The 21,200-nt window shown below is 45.8% G+C and overlaps 1 protein-coding gene across 1 annotated transcript in view; it reads left to right on the top strand.

Moving 5' to 3' along the window:
- The window catches only part of LOC143298072 (diacylglycerol kinase zeta-like), a 275,075-nt gene extending 257,663 nt beyond the window's left edge, over positions 1-17,412 (top strand). The window contains exon 28 of the mRNA XM_076610749.1: positions 17,275-17,412. Within this exon, the coding sequence (XP_076466864.1) occupies positions 17,275-17,327 (53 nt within the window). The 3' untranslated portion in view covers positions 17,328-17,412. The remainder of the gene's footprint in view (positions 1-17,274) is intronic.
- The last annotated feature ends 3,788 nt before the right edge of the window (positions 17,413-21,200 follow it).

Raw genomic sequence — 21,200 nt, forward strand, 5'->3', positions numbered from 1 at the left:
ATGGTCGGGAGGCCAGCGCGAGTCAGGACTTCGGTGTTTGTCACCTTATCTTGCCAGGAGATGCCGAGTATGCGCCGTAGGCTTCTCAGGTGGAAGGTATTGAGCCTTTTCCCCTGACGAGCATGTGTGGTCCACGCCTCACTGTCATACATCAAGGTGCTGAGGACGCAGGTGTTGTATACAGCCATCTTTGTCTTCGTGGTCAGCTTGGGATTTGTCCACACTCTTTGTGTGAGGCGGGCTAGCGTTGTGGCTGCCTTCCCGATCCTCTTGTCGATCTCGGTATCAAGGGAGAGGTTGTCGGTGATGGTGGACCCAAGGTAAGTGAATTGATGGATGGCTTCAAGCTCGTAGTCATCAATGGTGATGGCTGGTGGAGATGGCGTGTCTTGACCTAGGATATTTGTCTTCTTGAGACTGATGGTCAGACCGAAATCTTTGCAGGCCTGGGAGAAGCGGTCCATTAGTAACCGCAAGTCCCGCTGGGTGTCGGGTCACAACTGCGGCATCGTCGGCAAAGAGCATGTCTCTGATGAGGGCTTCGCGGACTTTTGTCCTTGCTCTGAGGCGGGCGAGATTGAAGAGCCTGCCATCTGATCTAGTCCGCAGGTAGATCCCTTCTTGCGCTGTGCTGAACGCATACCTCAGGAGAAGAGCAAAGAAGATTCCAAATAGGGCTGGGGCAAGGACGCAGCCTTGTTTGACACTGCTGCGTACGTTGAAGGGCTTGGAGAGGTTACCATTAAACTGCACCGTCCCTTTCATGTTGGAGTGGAAGGACTCAATCAGGCTGTGCAGTTTGGGGGGACAGCCAATCTTTCGAAGAGCCCCGAAAAGGCCGTCTCTGCTGACTAGGTCAAAGGCCTTGGTGAGGTCAATGAATGCGACATACAGGGGCATCCTCTCCTCTCTGCACTTCTCCTGGATTTGGCGAAGGGAGAAGATCATGTCTACCGTGGATCTCTCTGCTCGGAAACCGCACTGTGATTCCGGGTAAACGCGTTCAGACAGTTTCTGCAGGCGAATTAGGAGGACCCGAACGTAGATTTTGCCTACAATGCTGAGAAGCGAGATGCCTCTGTAGTTGTTGCAGTCGCTCCTTTCACCCTTGTTTTCGTACAGGGTGATAACCTTGGCGTCCCTAACGTCCTGCGGTACAGCTCCCTCATTCCAGCACTGAAAGAGGACTGTGTGCAGAGGATGCAGAAGAGTAGACTTGCAGTGTTTAATGAGGTCTGGGGAAATTCCGTCGCTGCCAGCTGCCTTGCCTGATGTCGGGCTGTTAATGGCCTTGCTGAATTCGTCCTCAGTTGGCTCTGTGTCAAGTTCTTCCATGACCGGTATGCACTTGATGGCATCGAGGGCTGAGTTGGACACCATGTTTTCTGTGGAGTAGAGGTCGGAGTATTGTTCCGCCCATCTTTCCATCTGTTGGCTAGGATCGTTGATTACTTCCCCAGTGGAGGATTTGAGGGGGGCAGTCTTGCTCTGTGTTGGTCTTGATGCCATCATACATCCCTCGGATGTTGCCTCTTTCAGCAGCATTCTGTATGTCTTCGCTGAGCTCTGTCCAGTGCTTATTTGCACGTCGCATGGCGTTAAGCTGAACCTTACTCCTGGCGGCCCTGAGGATTTGCAGGTTCTTCTCACTGGGTGACCGTTTGTACTCGGTGAGTGCAACGCGCTTGGCCTCAATACTGGAAGTCATCTCTGATGATTTGGCCTCAAACCAGTCGTGTCTCGTAGCGTTTCCCATATTTCTGTGGCAGAGTCTCTGGGCTGCAATGCATCGAATTCTCTCTCAAAGGCCTCTGCGAACTCTTCTACAAGGTCTGGTTGAGACATCTTGCTGACGTCAATGCGAGAGTTCCCTTGTTTCTTTGAGCAGTGGAACTTCTTTGGTTGCAGTCTGATCTTGCAGCATACCAGAGAGTGGTCCGTGTCACATTCTGCGCTGTGCTAAGAGCGAGTGTGGAGAAGGTTTTTGATGGCAGCTTGTCTTACTAGGATCAGATCCAGTTGGTGCCAGTGTTTTGAACGCGGGTGCCTCCAGGAGACTTTGTGTTGGGACTTCGTCTTGAAGAAGGAGTTGGCGATGCACAGTTCATGGCAGGTACAAAACTCAAGTAGTCGCTGTCCGTTCTCATTCATTTTCCCCACTCCAAAGGAGCCGAGACAGGAGGGCCACGAATCGTTGTCTGCACCCACTCTGGCATTGAAGTCGCCCAGAAGAACAAGTCGTTCTGTCCTGGGGATGTTCCTTATGGTTGATGCGAGATTTTCGTAGAACTCATCCTTGGCGTCTGGAGAGGCAGACAGTATTGGAGCATATGCGCTGACGAGAGTGACATAGCTTTCGGAGGTGTTGAGGCGGAGAGTCAATAGTCGTTCTGAACCGCCGCTGCCTGGTTCGATCATGTTCAGCAGGCTGTTCCTGACTACAAAGCCTACTCCGTACTCTCTTGGGGAATCAGAGCTCTTTCTTTGCCAGAAGAAGGTGTAGTCCCTCTCCTTTAGTGTTCCTGAGTCAGCCAGCCGTGTCTCCTGCAGAATGGCAATGTCCACATTTAGTCGCTTCAGCTCGCTGTTTATGACGGCCGTCTTTCTGGCGTCGCTGATGTCTTGCAGATCTTGGGAGAGCCCAGGCATCATTGTCCGGACATTCCAACAGGCCAGATTCATTGTTGACCCGTTTCTTGAAGTTTTCTTTTTGCCAGGTGCGGAAATTAACGACCTGCTTGTCGGATATTCACCTAATCTTCATACACCCATAGAAGAAGGCAGGTCGTGACGGGACAGCACCTAACTGGCTGGGGGTTGCCCAGCTTGGGCGGGCGGTAGCTGTCCAGTGGGACGCGAGGGTCCCTTATAACCGGTAACTGTTGCTTCACGTGTTGTCCCGACGCTAGTGCTAGTAGCGAAGCTGGAGTGTCCTCTCCAGGTTGTAGGTGCAAGGTGTTTGTGGATGGATGGACGGATATAAGCCTGGGCAATGTAATATGGAAGACAGGCTGTTGCCCATGCAGCTTGTCCCCCCTCTCCACCTCGCTGACAGATCCAAAGGAACAGCAAGGCTGTTACGTTTTGGTGCCAACGCGGCTGCAGGAGCTGCCGGAAAGTGACAAAGTTTGTCATACAACCGCCTTAGGGGCCCTGCACCAGATTTTCTGTCAGGGTTTACTCCCTCAGCTAGGTGGCCGCAGGTAGCTCTCCACAGCTGGCGCCCTTTGATGGGTCATTTAATTCCACCAGGGTGTCTAGCCACCCTCCTCACCATCCTCCTGAGAGGACTGGTGGGGGTGCTGGTTTAGTCGCCAACAATTCGACCCTGTGACATGTAGTACTGGGATCCAGGTTACCAGTAGCAGATATATCTATCTGACCTGACACACGATTACTGATGAAGGATTTCTTTATCAGCGTGAGGTAACTGCTGGCAAAATTAGGCACTATATTAGAATGTATTCGTGTTATAATATGTAGTATTGCATTTAATCAGTCTAATTTACATGGTTTATATTCCAGCCGACCGCAAGGGCCACAATGTAAATGAAGTGGGGTGTCTATAGATGAAAACAGGCGTATACCTGGTTGCAACTCCACAGTACCAGAATAATGAACATTGTTCATTTTTTTGGTGCTAAACATAAAATTTAGAAGCATGGACACATAAATTCTGCATCATTCACAACAAAACAAACTTCGAGACAGACATTAGATTAGTGACCAAACAAAGCAAGGTTCAGACTGAGAGATATGAAATTTGATGTGTTCACAAAACCCGTACAAAGTTTGAAGGTTACACAAAGTTTGCAAAGAGACTGGATTATGCATTATACGTATCTATTTAACATCAGAAATGCCAGAGATGTTCTTAAATGCAAATAGTGAAACACTGATTATGACAGAAAGCCAAAAACCTTAAAGAAGGAGGATACCACAGCCGGACCATCAACTCCCAGGAAAAAAAAAACAACTTGCACTGAAAGTTTGTTGTTTTTTTCCCCAAGAGATTGCTGCATCATGTGTGACAAAACGAGGAAATGAAACCCAGTTTCTAAAGACTAGAGCTCTCAAATGCGGCAAAGTATGGCAAAATTGCTGAAGACTTGATCAGAGAAGCAGCTTTGCTGACCGAGGGAATTGTGATGGTCTAAATACATGACAGATTTTGTGGCACGGGAAGCACACTACCAGAAAATCTTTCGGAAGGGACTTCTTTCTGAGGCATGTGGATAGACATTGACGAAGAGACAAATTATTTACAAAAGGAAGACCACTGGGACGCTTTTAAGAGCATCATTGGCGAAGACGATGTAGAGCGTATATCACTGTTGAGAGACGTATCATGCATGCAAGAGAAACACCCACTGTTTCACAATCCAAACCACAGGACTGATAATTCTGGGTGTAAAATAGGTTTTGCAGCTCCAAATCACCGGACTGAGTTACTGTACTCATCAGACACACAGAGGCCGAACCATTATAAATGTCTTTTTTGCTTCTGCATCAGGTGATAGAGGCAGCCATCACTCTCCACTGATACAGAAAAGCTCATGTCAGTCATTGGCCCTTAGCAATGGCGTCTTTTTTGACTGAATATCAAAAGGCTCCTGGTTCTGCAAAGGACTGTATGGAATGCTCTCTAACTGGAAACAAAAATGCCCCTGAAAAGAAATACATAGTCACTGTCTGTTTCGCAAGACACGTAAAGCGCTTTCACAAGTGGAATACCAAGGCATATCGTTCTTGGCACTGGAATCCGCCATCTGAACTTGTCAGCATACATATTTTGAAACACTTTGGCCACTGCATGTCTCACAGTTGTGTCCTTAAGCTTGAAACTGCAGCCTGCTACAAAGGACTTCAAAGTAACAGCTTGCTGCTAGAAACCATCTCTCCCGATAGCGTGATTCCTCTCTCCTGCGCAGACAATGATTAACAGGAGACAAAGACATTCAATACAATATGAAATGGCTAATCTAAGCGTAGCAAAAGACTCTGAAAACCAGGCCCAGACACCGGTACTCAGTGACGCATGTTCTTCATCGACGCATCCATCCAGCCTTCAGTATCAGCCCTCAGAGCTCCAGCCATGTTTCACAAACGACAAGGAAGAGCCCATACTAAAAATAATTTACACTCATGTTCCCATTCAACTCACTACAGTTGGCGCAAATATGTCCAGATTCATGCAGGTTCTGACCAGGTACACGTCTTCTGTGAGAACCCCATTACAGATTACCAGACTGGGTGTCACTCACTGGATCGAATCTCGCCAATGTGCAGCAGCAGTTATCAACTGTGCCCAACGTGTTCTTCATCCTGTTACAGACAGTGTAACAGTGCAACATGTTCTGCAGGTGTCACTGAATGCAGCAATACAACTGGGTCAGGAATATGCCTTTGTCAAGTTTGTCTTTGCAGTTGCAAAGAAAGCACTGATGGCCATTTGGCAAAATGAACAGTCCAGAAGAATGCAGTATGGCTTGGTGCGTTTCTCTTCACTTGTTCTCTTGGTACTCTCGGAAAACTCTTGAGACCAACAGGCTTTAGAGACATCATCGTTCAGTTGGGCATCTGCACCAGTGGCTCCACTGAAGCCTTTGTGACCGGGAAACATGATGACCATGCCATCCGAGTGTTGCATCAGTGTTGGATGCTCTGCGGATACTTTATCTTTGACGGTTTCTCAAAGACTCATCACGTGTAAAAGGAAATCTTTGAGGATGCAGACTGGCATCTTAAAGTCCCCCAAATGGAAAACAAAAACTACAAAAGTATACCATTAATGTACATGAAGTACAATAAAGAGGTTCTTGTGGCAAGAAATGAAAGACGGCACAGTTTGGTAGTGCTAGTGAACATATTCTCTGTAATTCGAAAGGAATTTTTAGAGTTTGTTCTGCAATGAGCTCTAAACTGTCTGCTATTTATTTTGGCCACACCTTTCGCAACTGCCAAAGAAGGATTTGATGGTGTGTTTTTTTTGTTTTGTTTTTTTTGTGTTTTTTTTTATTTAGGTTTTTTGTTTTTGTTTGTTTGTTTGTTTTTGGTTTTTTTTTGTTTTTTTTTAATTCAACATTGTCTGGATTCTTGAACCGCATCTGACGTTGTGACACAGGTAATTATGGACAGGTTATAATAGTTGACAGAAAAACTGACCAAACTATGAGGCGGATATTGTGAAAAGCCCCGCTGATGATGTAAGTGGGGTGTATGGACGCAAAAACTGTTAATGATGATGTTTTGTTTACCAAATAAAACATTGTTGTAAAGTGCGGCGACGCGATACTTGAAATTGTGGAGTTTGGGTCAGTCATAGAACGCCTGTAACGCTCGGGTATATTTTAGCAGGTCATTCTTGATAGTAGAAGGCTGAGTGACATGATATGAATCTCTACAAACCTTATCTTGGACAAAATTAATAGGACAGTTCACTAATAACAACATACCATTTTTATTGATGACACACTTTAGCGACAATACAAAAACAGTGCATTTATACCGTAATTCATTTTTGGCAGACAGGTATATATGGGTGGCAAATTGATCAAACTTTGGGGAATCATAATGAAATCTGCCCCCCCCCTCCCCCCTCCCGAAATCACACAGCCATGGTTGACTCAAGTCTGCACCTGGGACCAATCACTTTGTTGCCCATTATGACTCACACAGCACTGGATGTTGGCATGCATGCCCTTCAGGATGTTAATAACTTTTCTTCATATGTTCTGATAACGTTCCAAAGTGATGGGGGATGGATGCTATCAAACGCTTTTGTCGAAGTCAATGAACTTCATTTAGAGTGATGGGTCCCATTCAAGTGACTGTTCCACAATGGTGCGCAAGGTAAAGATTTTTAAATCATGCGTGTTCTTCTCTTCTCTCATGATCTTCTTGATGGATTGTATCATTCTCTGTAGCAGGACTCTTCAAACGATCTTCACTGGTACTGATAGTAGATCGATGCCCCTCCAGGTGCCACACACCGACAGGTCGCCCTTTTTGGTAGCTTGACGATGATGCCTTTCTTCTATGCTTCTGGAACGTTCTCCAATTTCCACACGTTGTTGAAAATTCCAACCACTGTCTTAGCACTCATAGTGGGGTGCGATCTGCAGTAAATCTATCTTTGCCAAGTGTCCTGTTCCCTATCATTTTCGATGGCCTCTTCTGTCTCTTGCCCATGCTTCATTGCTGTCAGGAAACTTGTGTGTTCTGCTTCTTCCTCTGGATCTGATCTCTTCAAAGTCTCTTTGGAATGTTCCTACCATCTGTTGAGTTGGTCTTCTTCCTTCATCAGCACTTTCTCATTTCTTCCTTGATTGCTGCCTTCTTGTTGGAGAACGCTCCTGTGGGGATCTTTGTGCTGTTGTACACTGTTTTGGTGTCACCTCTTTCAGCTGTTGGCTGTGCCTAAATTGCCAAACTATCGGTGATCTCTCTGTTGTCCCTCAGGACTCTCCTCTTTACAGTGGTGTTCTTCTCTCTGTATGTCTCTCCAGCTGTCTGCCTTTATTCCTAATTCACTGCGAGTGTGCTCAGTTTTGCCACCGTTCAGTCTTCATTTAGCTGCCAGGGAGTTTATCAGGTATGTTCTTTCTTTTGTCTTCTCTCGTAGCCAAGCACGTGTCTGCTGGTATCGGGGAATGTCTTCTGCATTTGTCCCAAAGTGCATTGATGTCATCTGCTGATGTATCTTCCAGGACTTGAAACCTATTGTTCAGTTACACGATGAAATGGGTATTTCACGGCTGGATCTTTCAATCTGCTGGGTCAAAGATTTGTTTGGTTGTTTTTCTTCTTTGTCCTCTTCAGCTTCATCTGCATCTTGCATAACACATTGTGGTAGTCAATGCCAACGTCTGTCTGCTGCTCTCAATGCTCTGACACATCCCTCATGGACCTCCTCCACTTTTGGGTGATATTGACGTGGCTTGTTTAGTTGCTGGTTCTCCATCTGGCGATTCCAAAGTCTGGTTTTTATGTTTTTGTGCTGGAAGATAGTACCACCTATCAACAGTCCGTTTTCTTAACACAGGTCCACAAATCGTTTTGTATTGTTGTTTCTCTTTCCAACTCCTTTTTGCTCGCGCATATTCACGATCCACATCCAAGATGATCTGATCCAGCCTTTCCAGTGAAATCCCCCATTACAATGTGAATGTCATGTTGCGTGTTTCACCTGTCTGTTCTTGAAGGTCTTTACTATCCTCTTCTATAGCTTGTTCTGTGGGCAAGTTGACTGGCTTCCGACCATGAAACTCTTCTTGGCTTTCTTGTCCATGAATATCCCAGCCCCTTCCTGATGTTGGCTGTCTTTACATTCTGAATAGCACAGTCTCTCCTGAACTAAGTGTCATAATCCTGAGTCTGTCCACCTCATTTCACTGACTCCAAGAACATTTTCCTTGTATCTCTCCATCTCCTTCACAGTATTTGCTGCTCTTCCACTTTCATAAATTGTATGCACGTTCCACGTTTCAACTCTCACTTGTTGTTTAGGTCTCACCAAGGATTCTGTGGGAGCAGAAACTTCCTTTTGGATTTTGTCCCAGTTCTTCATACAAAACATTGCTGCCCCAGTTTCCAACTCATCACCCAAAATGTGATGATTTTCTAAAGATATTGGCATTTCTGTAGCGTCAGTGTTTGTTTTTTTTGTTTTTCTGGTGTGGGTTGCTAGCCCAACACACAACCCTCTCCCTTTCTCATCCTGGACTTGGGACATTGCAGTGGTGGAATTGTACTTAGTTAACATACTGACAATTCCAGTCGAAGGCAGCCATCTTGCCAGCTGTCACTGTCAGAATCGTGAATTCAACTGGTAATTCGCGTTAACATTATTCATTAAAAGGAAGTAAGGAAGCCACTACATTTTATTCAGAGTACGATTCGTGCATAGGCCTCATCATTTACTGTATATTGCTACCAAACAACAATCAAATTCAGCAAATCTGAATTATAACCCAGTGTATGTTAATTCTCAAATCGGACTGTGCATGCCCATATCAATGTTTTTCAAGTATACAAGCAGCGGTCAACTTCCACCATTATCTGAAGAGGAACAGTCCGGAGATTTCGAATTAGTTGGTTTTTTTCATTTCCACGGATTCTGCCAATGAGTAACATTTTTAAAAAAATCTGTGATTGGACAGACAGGTGGTAATGAACCTTCAATCTGAATTGTTTGGAGTCTGTGAAAGTGTCTAGGAAAATTGGATTTGTCCAGAGTGATGACAGTGGTTTCGAAAATACGTTTGGCGACATATTTACGATTTATCGACGCTAAAAAGTTGTGATAAAGACAGGGAAATATTGAAATTTTGAAAGATTACATTATCATCAAAAAGCAGTAAAATGCCAGTCGATGTGGGCTATTCCAGATAAAATTGTTCCGTATTTAGCGCACAACTTTTGGTTCAACAAACACTCATTTCTGATGGTGAGCAAAATAATTTGGAACATTTGTACTGGTTACCACCAACTTCCATCTCCCCCATCCCCTTCTACCGTAGGCGCTTTCGGTTTTGGTGTTACTGCGCAGCAGGAATGACATATGAACCATGAAGGCTTTGCCTTTTGTTATTTTTGTATTAAAAGCAAGCTATGGACACATTATTGTGTGATGGTCAGTGTCTAGGCCCCGAATATGACAAATCCAGACGATGTTAAAGAGTTCTATGAACAGTTCCAAGATGTCGTTTCGCGTGTGCATGAAGTGCATGGCGACTTCAACGCCAGGGCAGACAGAGATTACACCACCTGGCCTGGAGTGTTGCGACGCCATGGTACAGGAAAAAGAAACTCAAATTGTCTGCCTGCTTCTCCTTTCCTTCTGTGCCCTTCACGAACTGTCCATCATGAACACGTTGTTTCAGCAATATGATATGTTTAGAAATACTTTATAAAATAGAGATGTTCCAGGCAGTTGTGTCTGATTATTTCTGTATTGTAGCCCAACTTGATGCTTGTGTTCCCCAGGCCCCTCAGGTATACGTAGAGAAAAGACACATGACGGGTATCGATAGGGAGGCTTTCAAGGAGGACCTTCATGATGTCATATCTCAGGTGCCAGAGCCATCCACAAACGAACTTCACTATACACTCCAATCTGCGCCTGCTAAGAAGCGGGTGGTGTCATCACGCCGTACAATCCTCTGGTTTGGCTCTGTGAGTGAGGAAGTAGAGGCAGCTAAACATGGGCAGTGTCAGGCTGAAAGACTGGTTTATGCATTACAAGAAGCAGTATAATGCAACAAAAGATGGTGGTGAACATTATACTAACCACCAAGACATTTACAGTTTTCAAACTGAGCAATGTAAGTTAGGTATGCTGATTGGGACAGAGTCTGCCATGCCCGCTTCTGTGCCACTAATGTATGTCTTAACCAAACAGGTGGTGTGGCCCTTGTAAATCATTGTGAGTACAATACCAGATACTATTTGTATTTGTAGTAGTCACGTGAAATATGTAACATTTTCATGCGCCCCCACATAAACATGCCTCGTCTTGTCTTGCATACTATTTTGATTGCAAAGTGCAGCAACTCCGCAACAGTCTGGACTATCAATCCCAGAAAGTCAGCGATAGTTGTGAGACTGGGAAAGCATGTGGTCATTCCATCAGTTGTTTTGAACCTGTGAGTGATGGATGCAAGAGAAAAATGATTGTGAGCTGTGGACTAGAGACCTTCTATCTCGATGTTCTGTCTGCCGCAACACATCTGTATGCCTTGCAGAAATCTTACCTGCATTGACTCATGTAATCAATAACTCCTTATCATCTGAAATATTTCCCTGCTCCTGTAAATTAGCGTTAGCCTTCACTTGACCGTATCAACCTAAAAAAAAAGATTCTTTAAACAACTAAAAAACAAGCAAAAAAAACTATCGTTCAGTGTCTAGCCTATTCTTCATCTCAAAGATAGTTGAAAAGATAATACTCCATCAGTTTTCTGTCTGTCTGAACTTACATGAAATTCGTGAATATCTTAGTTTGAAGCCACTTTTGTTTCACCTTTTTCATACATTGTCTTTATAAACCGAATTTAAGTATCTAAACATTTTACCAGTTTCAGTTATGACATAATTTCCGTTTATCATCTCTAGCTTTAGCAGTTCACATATATGTCACAAGTCTGAGTGAAAAACAATAAATAACTAAAACATCCTATTGATGAATACTACTATTACTATTACAAATAATGATAATAATGATAAGAGAGGCAAGGCCTTCAAGACTCACTTGTGATAAGTACTTATTAAAAATTATAATGATTATTAAAAGAAAGAAATGATAGAGAAAAACACGTCAAAATCATTTTGTTAAAATGTATTCTGTATTTGTTATTATAAGCTTCACTTAAAAAAAGAGAAAGGCACACACACACACACACACACACAAAAAAAACAACAACCATGAAAGCAGACTCGAACCATGCAAGATCGGGTTGACAGTGGTTTTACACAAAGCGCTAACGCGGCTCTGTCAATGATGTTCAAAAATTATTATTTGAGCATGTTCGTTTTGCGTAAGAAATCGACAACGGCAATCGAAGTGATAACGCCGTTTAAATCATGTTGTTTTGGTATATGTCGGGCATTTAAGAATTTCTTTCCCATCGCCTCAAATACACTGCAATGTGTGGCCGTTTTCTCTAAATCTGCAGAGATCCGTGTTCGACAAGCTTCAGCTGTAACCTCACTGAGAAACCACGACACGGTCCATTCAGTTTCTCTTTCATGTTCATTTTAGTTAATTCAGTATCTACGTTAAAACATTCACATGCAGTAAACACGTCAATGATTATTGAAGAAATTCTTTTAATTCGGCGGTAAAGGAGACGTTGCCATCGCGCCAAACACCCCGCAACATACGCCTATTTTGTCAAGATCTGCACAGACCAGTCTAGACGAGGCTGGCCGAAACTCAGTGAAACGGTTGATTTGATTTTTTTTTTATGTTCATTCTAGTTAATTCAGTGTCTGATTTAGAATATTCATATGCAGAAAACACGTCAAAAGCGTAGTTAGTGTCACTGTGTGTGTTCTGTCCAAAATTTATATTTCTTTTCTTTTAATTGCGAACAAGGAAAAGGTCATGGCGTCTTCTACCAGACATAGCCTACGTTCTGGAAACTGGGAAGGGGTAGTGTTTTCGGAATCCGGAAAGTGCCTCAACGAAATAAACTGTTCATGATTCGGAAATACGGCTAAATTCGGGAGACGAACAACCTATTATTGGTATGACTGTAAAGATTTTTCCCCTACTATGTTCAAGCCAAATTTGGTATTTGCAGAGAAAATGGCAACGTTAAAGTTTACCACACACACACACATACGTGTGTGTGGTTCGTCCGTCGGGATCGACGAGGACCATCTAGTCATCCTGGGGGTGGGTGGGTTGGGCTCTGTGGGTGCGCAGATGACTGGTCAGGCCAATTCGAGCCCGGAAGGTTCTGACGCAGTGTGGACAGGGGATGGTGGCGGCTGTCTGGGACTTGCTGGCCCTGCTTTTCCTTGCCTGTCTGCGTTGCTCTGCTGCAACGATTCTGTTGGCCTCACAGGATTTGGCGCCTTTGTGGACAGCTGAACGCCACTTTGGTCTGTCCATTGCATTCAGCTCCCATGTGTCGTGGCTGATGTTGAAGGCCTTCAGAGAAGCTTTCAGAGTGTCTTTGAAGCGCTTCTTTTCGCCTCCATTGGAGCGCTTGCCATGTTGGAGTTCGCCGTAGGCTACAGCAGTTTCTTGGGGAGCCGGTGGTCTGGCATGCGAACTACATGGCCTGCCCAGCGCAGCTGGGCCTGCATCAAGATGGTGTAGATGCTGGGCAAGTTTGCACGAGTGAGCACCTCTGTGTCAGGGATCTTCTCTTGCCACTTTATGCCGAGAAGTTTTCTGAGGCTGCTGGTGTGGAAATGGTTCAGCTTTTTGGCGTGGCGTTTGTAGGCCGTCCATGATTCACATCCATAGAGCAGTGTGGTGAGAACTATGGCCTTGTATACTTTGAGCTTCGTCTCCAGGGTGATGCCTCTCCTGTTCCAAATATTCTTATGGAGTCTGCCGAAGGCAGCGCTGGCTTTGGCGAGTCTGGCATTCACCTCGTCGTCGATGACAACTGTGCGAGAGAGTGTACTGCCCAGGTATGTGAACTTGTCCACCACGTTCAGTCTTCTTTGTGCTGATTGTGAGGCCAAAGTTGTCACAGTCAGCAGAGAACTTGTCGACGCTGTGTTGCATGTCAGCTTCGGAGGCAGCGTTGAGAGTGCAGTCATCAGCAAACAGGAAGTCGTTGACGGTGTCTGTCCTCACCTTGGTTTTTGCTTGAACCCTCCTGAGGTTGAAGAGTGAGCCATCTGTGCGGTACCTGATGCCAATGTCTACGTCAGCGTCTCTGAAGGCATCTGCCAGCATGGCTGAAAACATGAGACTGAACAGGGTGGGGGCAAGAACACACCCTTGCTTGACTCCGTTGGAGACAGGGAATGGTTCTGAAGTCTCTCCGTTGTCTTGGACTCGGGCCAGCATCCCATCGTGTAGTTGCCATATGATGGTGATGAACTTTCTGGGACATCCGTACTTCGCCACGATTCTCCAAAGGCCATCTCTGCTAACAGTATCGAAGGCCTTGGTCAGATCGACATAGGTGGAGTAAAGGTCGGCGTTCTGTTCCTGACACTTCTCCTGGAGCTGCTTGGCAGCAAACACCATGTCGATAGTCCCGCGTTCTTTCCGGAAGCCACACTGGCTCTCCTTCCTCAAGGTGCGCTATGAGACGGTTGAGTAGCACTTGCCTGCAACGGACAGCAGGAATATTCCACGATGGTTGTCACAGGCCTGACGATTTTCTTTACGCTTGAACAGGTGTATGATGGAAGCGTCTTTGAAGTCCTGTGGAACTGCCTCATGCTGCCAGATGAGCTGGAACAGCTGATGAAGCTTGTCAGCCAGCGCCATACCACCTTCTTTGTAGACCTCAGCTGGAATGGAGTCTGAGCCAGGAGCTTTGCCATTGGATAGCAGACGGATAGCTTTCTGGACTCCTCCAAAGTTGGAATGGCATCCAAGGACTCACTGACTGGCAACTGGGGGAGTCGGTCGATGGCTTCATCATTGATGTGGAAGGGCGGTTCAGTACGCTGTCAAAGTGTTCATCCCATCTCTCAAGGATCCCGTCCTTGTCAGTGATTATGGTAGAACCATCAGCACTGAGGAGTGGAGCAGATCCGGAGGTGGTGGGACCATAGACTTCTTTCAGGCCGTTATAGAAGTTCTTCATGTCGTTCCTGTCTACAAAGCCCTGGATCTCATCAGCTTTGTTGCTCAACCAGGAATCCTGCATCTGCCGCAGCTTCAGTTGGATGGTGCTGCGTGCGCTCTTCAGTATGTCTTTCTTTGACTGTGACTTGGGATCTTCAATGTGGGCTCTGTAGGCTTGGTGTTTGTCTTGATCTCAGTGCAGTTCTCATCAAACCAGTCTTTGTGCTTCCTGGCAGAAGGCCCAAGGCACTCCATGGCAGTATTGTACACCGTCTCATGCAGTGCGCCCCATGCTGCCTCCACATTCTGGTTGTCCAGCACGGTGGACTCAAGGCGTTCCTCCAGGGTGCCAGCAAAGCTCTGCTTGATGTTGCCTAGCTCCAGCTTGTTGACATTCAGGCGTTTGGGTGCTTTCATGCCCTGAGGCCATCTCTTGGGCTGGATGCGGAGGTTTAGTTTGGAGACGATAAGGCGGTTGTCTGTCCAGCACTCAGCGCCGCACATGGCCCTCGTGACTCGTACATCCTGCCTGTCCCTCTTCCTGACAATGACAAAGTCGATGAGATGCCAATGACCAGAGCGAGGATGCATCCATGACGTCCTGTTAAGGGCAGGTAGGCAGAAGATGGTGTTTGTGATAAGAAGATTGTGCTCGGCACATGTCTGGAGAAGTAGTTGACCATTGCTGTTACAGTTCCCAACCTCATGCTTCCCACTCACGCCTTCCCAGGAGGTGCTGTCACAGCCAGCTCTCGCGTTAACTCACTCAGTACGGCCAGTCCTCTCTTCTCCTCCACACAGACCCCTCGGATGTCCAGTGGGTGTCTGAATGACCCAACCTTTAGCTTCCGTCGTAAGAATTGTGGTATTCTTTGTTAACATTCACCTCTTCAGTATAAGAGCCTTCCGCTTGCGATATTTTGATGATGGTAATTGGGCTGAAACGCTGTTAACGTCGTCTCTTTCGCCGTTCGTATGGAGAGAGTTAAAGTCACCAAGGATGATGAGCTTGTCTGCGTTGGGAACAGTGGTGATGACAGCGTTCAGGTCTTCGTAGAACTTGTCCTTGATCTCATCCGGGTTGGTCATGGTGGGCGCGTAGGCGCTGACAATGGTGGTAAACTTCTTCCCGTTGCATAAAGGGAGTTTCATCGTCATCAGGCGATCGTTTACTCCTTTCAGGGGGCCAGCCAGCTTGCCAACGAGGGTTGTCTTCACTGCAAAGCCAACTCCAGCCTCACGTCTCTCTTCAGGTCCGCGACCTCTCCAAAAGAAGTTGTAGCCTGCGCCTTGCTCACAGAGTTCGCCTTCTTCTGCCAGTCTGGTCTCACTTAAGGCAGCGATGTCGATTTTGTACCTGGCTAGTTCACTTGCAATGAGTGCTGTGCGTCTCTGTGGTCTGTCTGAGTCGCCTCTGTCCAGAAGCGTACGCACGTTCCATGTGGCAATGGTCAATGGGGTGCTCCTTGTTTTCTTCTTTCTTTCCTTTGTGTGTCGACCGCTTGAGTAGGGTCCCCGCCAGCCGCGGTATGCTGACTAGGGTGGTGTGGAGCAGGCAATGTTTAGGGCACCTTTTCTAGCCCCTTCCTCATGCCAAGGAGGTGTGCAGTGCTGCCCTGAAGAGGGCTGCTCAGTCACTCAGGGGGCTGCCGATCTCCACCGCTGCTCCAGTCGGTGAAAAACGACCCTATGGCCTGAGCCGCCTGTGTGCAGGTCCGCGGCTACGATTGCCAGTGTACCCACACCTGTCGCTTCGTCGCTTGCCTGTCGCCACAGGGCTGGGGAAAATGATGGTATGGGATGAAGGATGACTGATGACTTGCGCGATGACTTTGTTTAAAGTGAGGAGGAGTTGCGCACCGTCGACCTCACTCTCTTGTCCGAGACCGTCTGTATCCAGTGGCAAGACGAGGTCAAGACGACTGGAGATGGAAACGGATGCAGTGGATGACCAGGATGTCCTATGTGCCTCATTCTGCCCTCAGTACTCCACAGTGCTCTGCTGCAACCGCCTTCCTCTCCGTTGAACCATGAAGGTTTCTTCCGCAGAGTCCGCTGGATCCAGTCTTCACATGCTTGAGTAGACAAGCCCTAACTCACCGAGGGTTTGAGACCTGTCGGCTACCCTCACCTAGTTTAGCCAGCCTGTCAAAGCCGTTGCCCGGGGGTTGGGCGCTGCCGCATGCTAGCAGCTTCTAGGTGAGAGCTGGGTGCCGGTGGGGTCGAATAGAGGATGAACCACTCCCAGAAGAGCGTGAGAACCCCCCCCCCCCTCTAGAGGTACTACCCCTCCCGTGCACCCCTAACCCCCCCCCCCCTCCCCGCCTCCGCCCCCCCCCCCCCCCCACGCACACACACACACGCACACACACACACTCACACACAGACAACCGAACACCTGGTTATAACACAGACTGACTTTGTTTCCACAAGTGAGTCAATAACAGTTATAATAATGGACATCTATACAGCGGGTTTTTTTCTCAGAAATATTGCTCAAAGCACTTTACATTTCATTCCCAGCTCCCTACGTGCCCTCGCAATAACGCCATACACACACAGAGAACCACAAAATAGGGGTTCAGATACCAGATCCTCAGTACTTTCAGCCATAGTCTTGTTTCCCTGCTTCCTAGAACAGCTTTAACATATTAAACCAAAATATAATTTTTATTTCTTCCAGTGTCTATTTGTATCAATTTCATCCCAGACAAAACTTGTTTTACTTAAATTTTATGATACCTGTCAGCAATTTTTAATGCATTCATAAATTTACGAAACACCAGGAAAGGCTTTGCCACTTTGATCTATATTCTTAGGCGGTATCTTTCTGCTAAAGTGTGTGTGTGTGTGTTAAATTCGAACAAAGAGTCTGATTATGTTCAGAAATCCCTTCTCTTCCACAGGTTTACAGAGACAGTCATAGATACAGAACACACAAGAACAAAATATTAACTGTTTTCATCTTGAAACACAATCAGCAATGTATGATGTTTGCTGTGTTTCAGGCCAAGAACATATCCAGCTGGTGGTGACAGAGGATCAAGAGACTGCCGTTTGATCTTTATCATTGGTCGTCGTGCCACTGCGTCCCGAGTCCGTCAGGACAATGAAGAAACCTATTCCTTCAATGTTGAAGCATTTTAATCATCGTTTCCAAGCCGTGATGTCCATGCCAGTCACTTTTTGTGCATCCTTGAGAACATCAGACATCTCACCCATTTTTGTGCAGAATTTCCTTTATTTTACAGCCTTTAAGTCCTTTCTGTCTGTCTGACCTTTCATGGGATTTTGACTTTTTTCGCTCGATGTCACACAGGTGTTATTCACTTCCAGTGTCTTCATATTCCGTATAATATATGTAAGAGATATCTGCGTTTTTCTCCATCGTGGAGATCGAAAAGATAGATGCTGTCTGCATGCCCTCATGCGTGCGTGTATATGTATGTGTACAATTCCCAACGTGTTAATATGTGCATGTATGCATGCATGTGTGTGTGTGTGTGTGTGTGGGTGGGTGTATGTGTGTGTGTTTTAGGGAGTGATAGATTATGAACGACATCATGAAGCCATTGACACAAGGAAATCAAAGCAAATTAAACTGAACTCCAAAGGAACTGCTCAGTACCCAACTAAGCAGTTACAATGCTTGAGCATGTGGTAACATAAATGCCGTTTTCGATTAACATTTATATTTGTTGGATCGTAGTTTATTTGAAGACTGCTGTCGTGAGCTTTCAGGTTTTGTCTCGAGAGTGGTTCTTCTTCACATCCAGAGGCAGGAGTGGTGAGCGTTGCGTGTTACATGTTGGGGAGATCGTTCACATATTCGTTTATAGTTCGTTGAAGATTTCCCTTATTCTCCCAGGGAAGTTTATTCCGAATATATTTCTTGTAGTATTATCCAGTGGCTGTTAAGGGTCTATCATGACATCATACTTCTCTTTACCTCTGGTATTCAGTTTTCTCATTATTTCGCCAGTGTATTCATTGTGAGTCATTGTATAATGACTGGTTGTGGGCTAGTTAACCCCCGGCGCCCACAGGCCGTTACAAAGGTAAAGGAGATAATCACCAGAGACTTCCTATTCGCTGATAATTGCGCCCTTAATGCCAGCACAGAGCAGAAGATGCAGTGAGAAATGGACTGCTTCTCACAAGCCAGCAATAATTTTGGTCTCACAGTCAGCACCAAAAACCTGAATTTATGCACCAGACCGCATCCGGGAAGCCATACAAGAAACCACACATCAGTAAAAGGGCAGAAGCTACAAACAGTTACCGTTCTGGTGCCGTATTCAAGAGACCATCGTGCCTGCGGGTAAATGTGTACCTGCCTGAGTCAAGGCAAACTGCCCGAGGGTAAGCAGTATCCAGTATTCAGGAACACAAAAAACTATCCGCGGTTCTACAAACCCGCAGGCAATTTACCCATACTATCTGCCAAGGGTGACTGCCAAGCAGCAGAGGTAAATATGGCGAATCCTTTTGATGTGTTAGTTTTGTTGAGGTTAAAGCGGCGTTTTGCGGAGAGACCGTGTTTTGAATACAGCCTCTGATCGTTTGATTTTATCCTTTGTTCGCTTGGCAGTCAAAATTGATGTATTGAGACTGGCAGACCTCATTATATTCCAAATGAATTACGTATGTGGCTGTGAAGTGAGCCCACTTGCAGACGATGAATTATGGAATGCCCGAAGTTTGCAGATCGTCGAAATTCGTTCATTCCAGAGAAATTATTTGAATTATTTTATTTTTGCAATCCACTGAATAGCAGGGAGGACAATGTGTCAGAATGCGAAAGTAGCCTATAGATTTGACAAGTTGTTGACTGTAATCTATGCTTTGGCGCTGAAGCTTTTTTTTTTTTTTTTCTTTTTTTTTTTCTTTTTTTTTGTCACACTGTGGCGAGGTGCGAAGTAAAAGAGCATGTGCAGGAGGGAATCCGCGGGATTTTTGTCAAAAGACCACGGGTTAGCTGCATGAGTGCACTTTGTGTGTCTAGAATACGAAGATAACTTAGCCTTCAGGGTAAACTGTAACCGCGGGTCAAAGGTAACTTGCCTTCAGGGAAAATGATTTTTGTCTTGAATTCGGCCCCTGCGTAGTACTCTTTCACGAGCGGTGAGCATCGATGTAGAGATCAGTAGCAGAATTGCCAAAACCAGTACCGCCTTTGGGAGACTCTGCAAGAATGTATGGGAGCAAAGAAGACTCAGCCTTACCACCAAGCTGAAGTCTACGGAGCAGTGGAACTCACCACCTTTCTCCATGCCAGTGAGAATGTCTACAGCAGACATGTAAAAAAGCTCAACCACTTCGACGTGAGCTGCTTCTTCACACCTCCACATACGATGGCAGGACACAGACACAGAATTCTCTTTGAACGCCTTGCACCCACAGTGTCTACACCCTTTTACAGAAAGCTCAAGCCAGATGGTTTGGCCATATTGTCAGGTGGAGACTGGTGATTGTGTGGAGATATGAGGCAGGGCAAGTGCTCTGTTGGAGGGCAGAAGAAACGTTTCAAATATTGTCTCAAAATGTCCCTCTAAGATCTCAAGATCTCTACTTCAATCCTGGTAGCTGGGAATCACTTCTTCTGCAGCAGGAAACAACCACACTGCAGAGGCTCAGGGGAAACACTAGTCACCTCCAGACCTACAGTCACAGATCCTCCATTTGACACTGAAGTTGTGGTCATCTTCGACTCCGAACAACAAACAACAACACCAACATGGCAGACTAATGTTAGCTTTAGTTCAAATTCATTTGTTGTCGTTGGTAAACTTTTCCTTTTACTTCCTGAAAATACATATTGATATTTGACGCATAGTGGTGGTCTTGATGTGATTTTCATTTCATCATCGCTAGGTTCTATTCTCAGCCTTAGGAGCCGAAAGCATATCAGTATTGATGGTCTGATCTAGTTTCCATCCAAGTTGTCTGTGACACGTGGATTCAAGAAATGGAGGTGGTCTCCAGATTGCTTCATTTCCTGTTTCAAAAGGTGCAGTCCATGCACCTGTGGTGGTTTGGGGTGGGGGAATAGATCACATTGCTATTTGCACTGGGTTTGTTTTAGTATCTATCTCTTTGAAGGATACAACAAAGATGACATTAGCACTGGTCGAGGTGATATGTTGAATTAGAACAGACACACCACTGAACATCACAAAAATAACTCAGCGACGTTACAACGTGATGATGTAAGTAGTTGCTTCGGCGCGGATCCAGACTGAGTGAGCGCCTCTCAGGAGTGGAGGTCCCTTGAATCTGTTGACATCAAAACCCCGTGTAAGCATGTCATGGGAAAAAAAGATGAATGGTTTTTGTTGTTGTTGCTTATATTTGATGATGATGATGATGACCATTTTGCTGAGGAGGAAAGCCATTGCGACTTTGCGACAAGCTGTTGTTTTACCCTACCTTTCATAACATTATATCAACCAACACACTTGCAGTGTTGGTCAGGGAGTTTCGTAACATTCCCAAAATATGTTACCTTGAAATGGTTAATACTTTATTCAAAATACGCAGGGCGCCAGTGTTCCTTTTAAAGCAATAAAGCGATACGAGAGATGTTCATCAAAGATTCTCGTGGACTGAGATGAACGAAAGTTCGCGCACATTAGCCTTCCTCTACATGGGTGCCACCAAGGGTGACACACGTCTCCCATCGCTTTATGCAGCTGTAAAGACCTTGCCTGTAGAAGTCAGCATGTTGCGTCAGAAGCCACGACTTGACATCGAAAATAAGCGTTTCATGTCTGGGAAGTGCTTGCCCTTCAAAAATGATTTCATAGTTGCAAAGAGGTGGTAGTCAGATGGTGTGAGGTCGAGAAAGTAAGGGAGTGAGAAAGGATTTCATAGTCGTAGGACCGTGCTTCCATCTTGGCAACGTGCGAGTTGTGAACCGGAGCGTTGTCTTGCT

The sequence above is a fragment of the Babylonia areolata genome, chromosome 23, assembly GCF_041734735.1.
Source record: "Babylonia areolata isolate BAREFJ2019XMU chromosome 23, ASM4173473v1, whole genome shotgun sequence".
Taxonomy (NCBI): Eukaryota; Metazoa; Mollusca; class Gastropoda; order Neogastropoda; family Buccinidae; genus Babylonia; species Babylonia areolata.